At 50.2% G+C, this 9,729-nt stretch overlaps 1 protein-coding gene across 1 annotated transcript in view; it reads right to left on the bottom strand.

The window, feature by feature from the left end:
* Positions 1–9,657: 9,657 nt before the first annotated feature.
* Positions 9,658–9,729, bottom strand: part of LOC104616549 (transcription factor HES-1-like) — a gene marked incomplete at its 5' end in the record, with an annotated part of 363 nt that continues 291 nt past the window's right edge. Inside the window, one exon of the mRNA XM_010281593.1 lies at positions 9,658–9,727. Within this exon, the coding sequence (XP_010279895.1) occupies positions 9,658–9,727 (70 nt within the window). The remainder of the gene's footprint in view (positions 9,728–9,729) is intronic.

Below are 9,729 nucleotides of genomic sequence, written 5' to 3'. Positions count from 1 at the left end.
GGCGCGCTCAGCACGCGCGGGGCCGCTAAAGCCGGGCCCGCCGTGAAATCCCTCTGCCTATGCCACGGACGTGCTCACTTAGTCTGTGGGAACCTGCGCCTTTTAAATTGCTGCAGGAACACGACAAGGCAGGCGCTCGCTAATCCACAGTAATTTCAGCCTGGCAGAGGTCCCTTGCCACCTCTCTAGAGCAGCCATTTGCATGCTCTCGCAGAGCAAAGCAGACCCCTCTGGCAAAAGCAGATGTGGTCCCGGTCTCCGAGTGGGGAGCACCCGATTACTGTATAGATTTCAGCCACCACGCTGCAAGCCTTACGCATTCTCTGCAAATTAAAATGGCATTGCAGAGAGACATTCCCTCAGGACACAAAAATGGATAAGTAACCTTCCTTTGCAGAAGGTGAGGCATCCACCCGTCCTTTCAGCAGCTTCTTATTTCGTGCAGGACTCCTTGTGGCTCCAGGGACCGGAGACCTGATGCTGACAGGTCTTAGTCCCTGCTGAAAACCAATAGACCTGCTGGCTGGGTGCATTCTGCTTGGCACCTTTTCCACAGGCCACGGCAGGAATACCGTAGACATCGGTGCCTTCTGCTGAGGTAAAGTGATTGCCCAAGGGTGCAGGGAGCAAACAGAGAGCAGGCAGCTTGAGCCTCTGTGCCTTCTGCAAAGAGGAAATTGTGTGGGAAACTAACAGCAAGGGATACCTCTCCTGGAAAGCCCTGTGCTGCAGGGCAAGGTACCTCAAACCCTGGCCCAACCAACAGTCTGAACTCGTGCCCTGCTCTGCTTCAGAGCAATAGGACTCTGCACTTGAGAGCTTTGCTCTTAATGACAAATCAGATGACGTGGGAACTCAGTTCTCCAACAGCAGAACATCGCATCTCTCCAACTGGTCCTCTGAGATTTCACCGCAAAAGCTGCTGAAACCTTAGAGCTCAGAGGGAATCCCACAGTCTTGAGAGCATTTAGGATAAGGTACAAGAGCTCAGTTTATCTGGAGCAGAATCTGCCACCATCTGTAATTCAGAAAGACGGGATCCTTTCTACTATGTAGCCTCCACGTGAACCATTAGACACAAAAAAGTCATCTGCCAGTTTCACTGCTGAAAGCAGTTACCCATGCCAAGACAGACACTGATCTGTATCTTTTCATAAAACTTGCATCTCACCTAGGATGGGACTAACGTCACTGATGTCTGACCTTAGACCAGAAAAATTCCAAATAGCAATTCACGCCTAGAAAATTGGATTCATTCCGCCACTGCTATGGGAGTAATCCAGCTCCCATTTAGTACGTTTTCAGTGAAGTAGCCAGAAGGACCTCAGCAGTGTGTAGCACCCTGGTATTTGGGGAACAAATCTGCAGGAATGTACCTCTAATGCATGAGCTGGCTTTAGCCTGTTAGCTTGGACGTAAAGAATAAAGCCACAAGAGCCTGAGTTGCAGGCTGAATATGCAGCCGGGATCGCGGACCTGCTGCACTGTTGCCAGTCAGAGTAACGCTAACCCACGGGTATTCACGCAGGACGCACATCCACCTCCTGAGCGCAGCGCGGACGTTTCAGCCGTGCCCCGTTACCTGGCTCGGGGTGGGGACGCAGGCACAGGTGACCAGCACGGGTGTGAGTTCACGGCGCGGTGCCTGCCCACGCCGCGCAGCTCTGCAGAGCACGCGGGGCAGGTCTCACTGATGGCGCACGCAGGTCGCGGGGAGCCGGGGAGCAGCTGCGGTGCCACTGTTCCACTGTTTGCTTGCGGGCGATGGCCCGTTTTGTGTCCATACCGCAGCTGCACGATGCATTAAGTAGCGCTTTGTTTTCCTCTCTGGACTGAGCCACTCGAAGTCCTACCCTTCAAAGGCCACATATAGAGAAAGAAATTATGGAAACAAATCTTGCTACTTGTGGGTTTTCTGGGCTGCCTATTTTTAATTAAGCACCCTCCTTGCTTGCAGGATGCAAGCAAGATCCATAGCCATGGGACTGAGTCACACTCCTCTGAGAGCAGACCTCCATGTTCAGCAAAGTTACATTACCTTGCCTTACATTAACACATGTTGTCAGCTATTTTAACAGTAGTAAGTGCATGGCAACGGGAAAGAAGAAAAAGCTTTGAACGGATGTCGCTGTCTCTTGTTAGCGGGCTGACCTTGTGCGTCCAGAATCACGTGTGTGCAAGGGGCACAGCCAGCTTCAGTTCTCCTCTAGCCAGGGGCCAGGGCACTTCAAGACTTGTAAACACGCTGGTATTGAAGGGTAGTCCACTTTGGCAGGAAGGGGAGAGACAGTGAGGTCTGTAGCACAGGTCACATTGGTAGGTGAAACAATCGCCAGCCAGGATCGTTTCTAACAGCTTGCTCTTTCCAATCAAGTTGAGTTGCTCCAAGGCAGTTGAATTTACCCTCCTCACAGCCAGGTCACTGCACTTTGGTCCCCGCTAAAAATAACCAGGCAATAGATGTGTCTTAGTCTATTTGAATCTTAAATAGCAGTTTGTGTCATCTCACAGCTTTTGTGTACAGTTCTGCACTGTTGTCTTTCCAAGGTTGTTACGCAAAGAAAACAATGAAGCTTTTGATGGTCAGCAGTGACGAAAAGATAATTCCCATTTGGACTCAGAGTGGGAAAAGTGGTTCGCAAAGCAAAATATGCTAAAAAATTTCTTGATGGCTACAGCCATTCTTCACATCCTCCCTGATTTCTTTGGGTGTCGGTGTCTGGCGGAGCAGGGTCCCATTCCTTGACCGGAGGTTTAAGTTGATGCTAACATATCACACGCAGATAACAGCAGCAATAACACGTCACTGCCTTTGCTGTTAGTGTCTGGATTTGTTCCACCTTCTCACTTCTTCATCTCTTGCCCCAGGACCTCGGATGCAGAGGGACTGGAAGACGCAAGAGGGGACCCTACAGAACCCAAGCAGCTCAGCTCGCAGCGCAGCCTTCCTCGCGTCATGGCATCAGCGCAGTACCAAATGACAGCACGCGGCACGCTAGGAGCAGCGAGGGAAGAAGGTTAGAGGGGAAATGGAAGGGGAATAGCAAGGATGCAAAATGCCTGTATTCAGACTAGGTCTGGGTGGGTCACTGTGGCTTACGCTGTTGCTCTTGTGAAAAATACTGTGATACACACAGCGCGTCACGTTGGCCAGGACTTTATTTTATGATTCACAAAGAGAAGGTGGAACTTTTGGTATAATTTTTGTCCTGCTCCGATACAAGGGGCCGGTTCTAAACTCAATTACGGGATCAGAATCTGACCCACTCTCTCCAAACTGATGCTTCTTTGTCTTCCCGGAGAAAATCTGTGCGTTAGCAACTGCCCCTTGGTGAGAAGAGGCTTTCATACTTGTGTTATCTTCTCCAGATTTGGGGGGAGAACAAAATCTCTAGACATGTAAACAGCCTTAATGAGAGAACTATAAACCAAGATCTGCCTGCTTTCAGAAACAGCGTTAAATATAGCTTCTAAATGCTGCTAATTGATTTTAGATGTATGGGGGAAGCTTTTGCCTTCACACCATCCCACCCACGCTGCTCAACAGCTCCTCACCTGCCCCTGTCGTTCCATAAGACATGGGGAATCGGTAGCAGAGCCTCTGCACTCAGTATTTGTCAGCTGTTTTAGCACCCAAATGCTGTCAAAAAAACACGGGCTGCTCAGAGACCCTGACTTAGGCCTTTGTTAAACCTCCGTCGGTTCTCCTGCTTTCTTTCCATCTGCTGCAGTCTATTTTTATATCTTGGCCTTGAAATCTTTCTCTTCTTTGAAAACAAGTCTGTTTACAAATATTTGCTTCAGAAAAGTTCTGCTGTTCAAAAAGGCAGAGAGAAGAGCTGCTCTTCTCTGCGTGGATGACGTATACATCCAGATGTGTATGATATTGCACGTAGCCAGAAAGGCCTGGTTTGTGAAGGAAAGGATGGCTCGCCCCAGAGCTGTCTGCTAACGAATCAGAAAAGAAAAGAAACTCAGATCTGAGTTGTTTGCTATCTGATGCAGGAAGAAATAAACTGTGGATGCATGGTCGATTTTTTTACCGTGCAAGAACTATAAACAACGGGGTAGTTATTGGTAGAAAATTACTGTAGAATATATTCCTGCATACTGCATAGACTTCCCTGTGCTATCTCCAAAGTGAGACAGCTTGCTTAAAAGGATGTAAAGCAACCTTCTCCAGTTGAAACACTTGTGGAGGAGCCAGGAGTTTTGCCATTTCCCGCCCAGTTTGTGGCCAGCCCAGTGGGGTAGTCCCACCTCGCGAGGAGGTGTCTCCAACTGGTGGAGGAGCCCAGTGGCATTGGACTTGCTAAAAACTAAAGCTGAAAACAGACTGTCAAAGCTTTAAAAACTTACCTTACCTAAAAACTTACCTAAGGACTGGTACCTTATCAAGGACTGACGCTTTTTACGTTGCTGTCGAGATGAGGGTCCCTTGAAGAGGTTGATTTTTAAAGAGCAAAACTTATCAGTTCTTGAAGACCAGACTTCCTTAAAGCCCTGCTAGCTTTTGCAGAGCCTGGCTGTGACTGATAGAGATCCACATCTCATAGGTGTCTGCGATATAGGCTACACTTTGTGGCTGTTGTCTTGAACTTTAGAGTAGTGAACGGGAAAGGGTTGGTTTTCAGGGGAATGCCCCCACACCAGCCAGCATTGCCAAGATTTGGGGGGTTCCTTAATTCCTTATGCAGCTCTGCCTGAAGATGCGATGCGCATATATTGCACTTCTAATCCTGCCACTGAAATTATAAACATCTTGCTATACAGCAAAATGGAGATAGTGGCCCCACACCATCTGATAGAATAAAGAACTAGGAACAATTACATTATTTTCGATCAATGCATTTAGATGGAAGAAGCATCCTCCTGCTTACAGGGACTGAAGTAGGAATGGAAGAGGTCCACAGAAGTGTACGTGCTGATGGGATACGCTAACTTCTAGCCAATCAGTTATACAACGGACAAGCTTTCAGTGCTTTTAATGCGTGTGGGATCTGGCTCGTCTCTTGCAAAAGAGCTGTTCCATAGCCTTACAGGAGTGATTTATCTCCGGGTAATATGATGGGCTCTTGAATTGCAATGAAAAACCCTTTCTTCAACAATAGTTCGGGGTAACCTTATAATAACCTCCTCCACCTTCCCCAGAGAAATGCTTCAGTCGGATAAAGGAATTTGTTATCCACACAGAAACAGCTGCCCCTTCCTCCGAAAGGACCGACTTAGACTGACAGTTACCTTTTCCGCACCATTCTGCATCACTTTGTAAAAGAGCAGCAATAACAACCTTGGACAGAGAGGGGTTTTTTACCTATCAGCTTCGGTTGCGGAAAGATCACCTGAGCTGGATTTGTAGAGTTGGGTTTTATTTCATAATGATGGATGTGCTGGTTAAATGTAATGGAAGAGGCAAGATAGCAGAGCAGAAATTTGGCGCCAACTGCCTTGCTTTGAAAGAGCCTGCATTCCAGCCTGCCTAAGAGGGGCTAAATGGAAAGATCTGATTAAGCGTCTCAGTGTTGTGACCCTGACCTCAAAGAACACGCCGATTCTCTGGAGGAACTTCATTTCAATTAATCAACTTAACAGCCTGAGTAAATCTGGCTGCATCCATTGAGCCAGAGGAACTGCTCCCTCTCCTCGGAGGGTCTCTGGGACGCACGATCCAAAAGGACGAGGCGGTGTGCGCCGGCCTGCCTGCCTGGCCACCCCGGCTCGAGGGGTTTGGGGATGCCCGTGTCTCTCTCTCCCCAACCGGAGGCAAGCCGGCTGTGGAATAATGGGGAGACGACCCCAGAGACCCCCGCCCCTCCATAACGCTGCCGGCCCCCTCATGCAGCCCTTAGCCGCCTTCCAGCGGGACTGCTGCTGGGAAGGGACGGGGGGCAAGACCCCATGTGGAAAGGGAGGGGCAGGCAGCTCCCACCCTTGCACCCCGCGGGCCTTTTTTTTTTGGGGGGCAACGCCCCGTGTGGAAAGGGAGGGGCAGGCAGCGCCCACCCTGGCACCCCGCGGGCCTTGGTCCCCCCCGGCTTCTCCTGCGCTGCCCCGGTGCCGGGCCTGCCCGGCGCTGCGGGCTGCATCGCTCCCTCCCGGGCAGGGGAGCGGAGCAGCGAAGCAGCAGCAGAGAAGGGGATGTAGCTGTCGGAGGAGGAGGCAGAGGGCGAGGAAGCAGCTGGGTAAGGCAGGGAGCGGCGCGCAGGCAGGAGGATAAGCCCAGAAAATTGCCTCTCCGGGAAACTTGTAAGCAGAAGAACACAAAGGCACCGGGGCAGGCGATGGGAAGGGAAAAAGAGTTCAGCCGGAGCCTCAGGTGCTTTTCCCAGGGGGTTCTTTGCTGGCTGTTGAACTGTGCTAGCCCAGAAGCTGAAGGGGCTTTGCTTCTTGCCTGGGGCCATGCGGGAGACTCTCTTTTCCTTGTGCCGAACAGTATTTCTTGGGGGATGCCTGTTGGGGCCACAGTGCTGTGGAGACGTAGCTGAACGAGCTACTAGCTGAACGTTTCATTGGGTTTTGCGGCTGTAACTAAATTTCCTGCTCTGGTTAGCCTTCTGCCGGCTCTGGAAATGGCTAGTTAACAGCTATCCCCGTTACCTTTCCCCTTGGAACAGGGCAGAGCTGTTGTTGCGGTTAAGTGCAGATGAAGGAGGCATCACGGGCTAGCTGGGTTTCACTGCCGTCGTCCTCCCTCCTCACCTTGGTCCACCACACCCAGATCCTGCCATTACACCCATGGACTTCTGGCTGCCTGCACTCTGCCTAACCGTTATCGCTTTGTGCTGTGTCCATCCCTTTGGACTTTTACCCTTCAGCGGTGGCATACTTTGCTCTTTTACTGCACCTTTAAAGGGATAAGACCAAATTTAGCGCAATCTGGAAAAGCAGCTGTACAGAAAGCCTTGAAGGAGCATGGCAGCCCTTCAGTTGTAGAGGAATAGCGTGGCAGAGCCAGAAGAGCAGTTGCAGAAGTACAGGGTCTGGGTACAGCCCAAGGGCAGAAGCAGTGATTGAACCCGAGTTGTACGTCTTCTGAAGCATCTGGAGTTAAGGGCAACAACATCCCTTGCTGCAGAAGGATTTGGGCTTCTGGCATACAAGTTTGTTGGTGCCATGCACCTCATGTCCAGCTTCTGCACCACCGGACCTAGGCACAGAGGTCTATGACTTGCCCGAAGCCAAAATAGAGCAGGTGGCAGTGCTGGACATAGAAGTCGGGTGCTGACCACTGGGGCTCCGCAGTGTTTGTATGGAGGCTGAAATGACAGCGGTACCCTTCCGTGCTTGCATTGCAGGGTCTCGCTGAGGAGTCAGAGCAGTGACTGACTGCTGCTCTCACACCAGGAGATGAGCGTCCCAGAGGAACGCCGCGGTGTGTGTCATGTTTGCACTGCGGCAATCAGTCAAAACCCACTCAGAAAAGAGTTTTTGCTGTGCCTGAACGCAGCAGGGTAGCGCTTGGCAGTCTCGCTTTTGGCCTGGGTACCTTGTCAAGAAAAGAGATTTGCTGAATCTAGAGGCAATCTGGAGGACTGGGCAGTGAGGGACAAGCCCAGAGACATGGTGCTGCCCTGGGGAGGTATACAGTTTCGCGCAGGCGACAGGCAGGCTTTCATCTGCTCTTCCAAGCCTTCTTCAGACAGAAGAGGAGGGGTAGTAACTGGCTGTGGGGGATGGAAGAGAATTGCTGTAACATGATTTTTTGTCTGTGATTGCATAACAAAACCTCCTGGGAACCTCCCGATTCAAATGGATACCTAGTTCTGGTTGTGCGATGGAGGACTTTCAGCATTGATCGATTGCCCACGCTTTGGTGCAGAGGAATTGCTGGACTGGATCAGTACCAGGCTCCGAGCAGCCTGCGCTCCCGTGTCTAACCTTGGCCAAAATCTCATGAAGGTATAAGAAAGCCTTCGGCAGCGGATAATCTGTTTTATATACCCCCTAACACACACATACACAATGCCATGTCGTCACAGAAGCTGCAACCTGATTACTAATAGAACTAGACCTTGAAAGATGAAATTGCATTGCCATTCTAAAAAAATCCCTAGGCCTGCTGAATTAATTGGATGTTCTGCAAACATCAAGTCATTCTCCGAACTGTGAAATGCTGCCGGTCCCACCATGACCCAGCCTACCTAGCCCAACCGCCAGGAAAAACCCGAGGTCTCGGGGAGGGGTCCATCAGGACAATCAGCTCTGCCTACGGGGATCCCACAGAGTTGAGGATGGAGGAAGCCTGGCCGAGATGGGTTATGCCTCTGGACATGGCTTTGACATGCACACATGTCATCTGTTGGCTTTTCCCTCGAAGATAACACGATAGCCCCACCTCACAAATCTGGAGCAAAGCACACAAAGCTTTTCTTTCCATACTGTGCATTCACTCTTAATGGTCTTTCTCCACACCACGGCCTTATTAATTGGTGACAATTGGAAGTGGTTAATTCTGTGTGTGTGAGGCTGCAATTGCTTCCACTTGGCCAGGATTCAAGTACTGGGGGTGAGTCAGAATGGGTGGCAAAACTTGTCTTTTCCTCAGTTCCCTTGCTTACTGGAAAAAAAAAAAAAGCCACAACCCCGAGTTATTCTCTTTTATGAGGTAGGCATTGTGAGGCCAGGCAATTGAATTTACAACAGCATTGAGTATCAGAGTCTATCTGGCCCTGTCAATGAGAGTGGCGAGGAAAAAAAAGACACACATTAACCCTCAGCTCCGAGTTCCCAGGCGTTTCAATAGGGTTCCCAACTTCCCAAAGAGCCCGCTGCATACTCGATGAGACCCTTTATACCTTCTAATTACCCTCCTCACAATAGGGACAGACTCTCTTGCCGCGTTTGTGGGCGAGATAGTAACTTTTGCGGCCCCCCCCCCCCGGTTAGACGGCTCTTCTCGCCCCCCCCCCCCCCCCGCAATCCCTGCGGCACGATGCTAAGGAGCGAGAGCTGAAGAGCAGCGTTATTCCAGCACTCCGAGCAGGTAGCAGGCGTTTCCTCGAGCAGATTTTTAGGAATCTGTTTCTTCCGAGTGGGAACATGACACTTGCAAAGCTCTCAACACTGCCAGACCCCTCGCCTCAACCCCATCACCTTTCCCCCAGCTCTTGTTCATGGGAATCCCTTCCAGCAGCCTTATTTAAGGCCAGAGTTCGCTCCTACTTTTCTGAGGGGGCTGCACACACAGTATGAGCTTGTCCCTGCCCACTCTCACCCAACAAAATGAAAGGAAGGGGGAGGGGGAAAGCATAAATCTATTTCAAAGAATTTATTTATTTAAACACCTGCAATTTTTTTTGCCTTTTCTTTTTTTGGAAGTCTTCAACACAGGCACGCACACACACACAGACCAACGGGATACAAACAACTTTGGCATTATACTTTCGAATATTTGTTACAAAACTATTTCTCATTTATTTTTTTTAAAAAAGTATCTCAAATAAAGGCATTTTAAAGGAGTAAAAATACAAGTCGAGATCCCAACCTCTGAAAATAATAAATAGCACGTTCATCGTGAGGTCCTTTTCTCCTTTCTCCTTAAATCTGCTTAAAAAAAACCCCAAAAAACAACCCCAAACATAACCGGGCTCCATACAACGGAGCCAACAGAAGAGTTTTTTTGGGGGGTGGGGGGGAACCGTTTTCGTTTTCGGCAGGTCACCAAGGCCTCCACACGGATTCACTGCGCTCCCCGATGGGGCTTCCCGCCTGTGACGCTGGAACGATGCT

This window comes from Phaethon lepturus, unplaced genomic scaffold (assembly GCF_000687285.1).
Source record: "Phaethon lepturus isolate BGI_N335 unplaced genomic scaffold, ASM68728v1 scaffold27492, whole genome shotgun sequence".
Taxonomy (NCBI): Eukaryota; Metazoa; Chordata; class Aves; order Phaethontiformes; family Phaethontidae; genus Phaethon; species Phaethon lepturus.
This window is presented reverse-complemented; position numbering and strand designations above follow the sequence as displayed.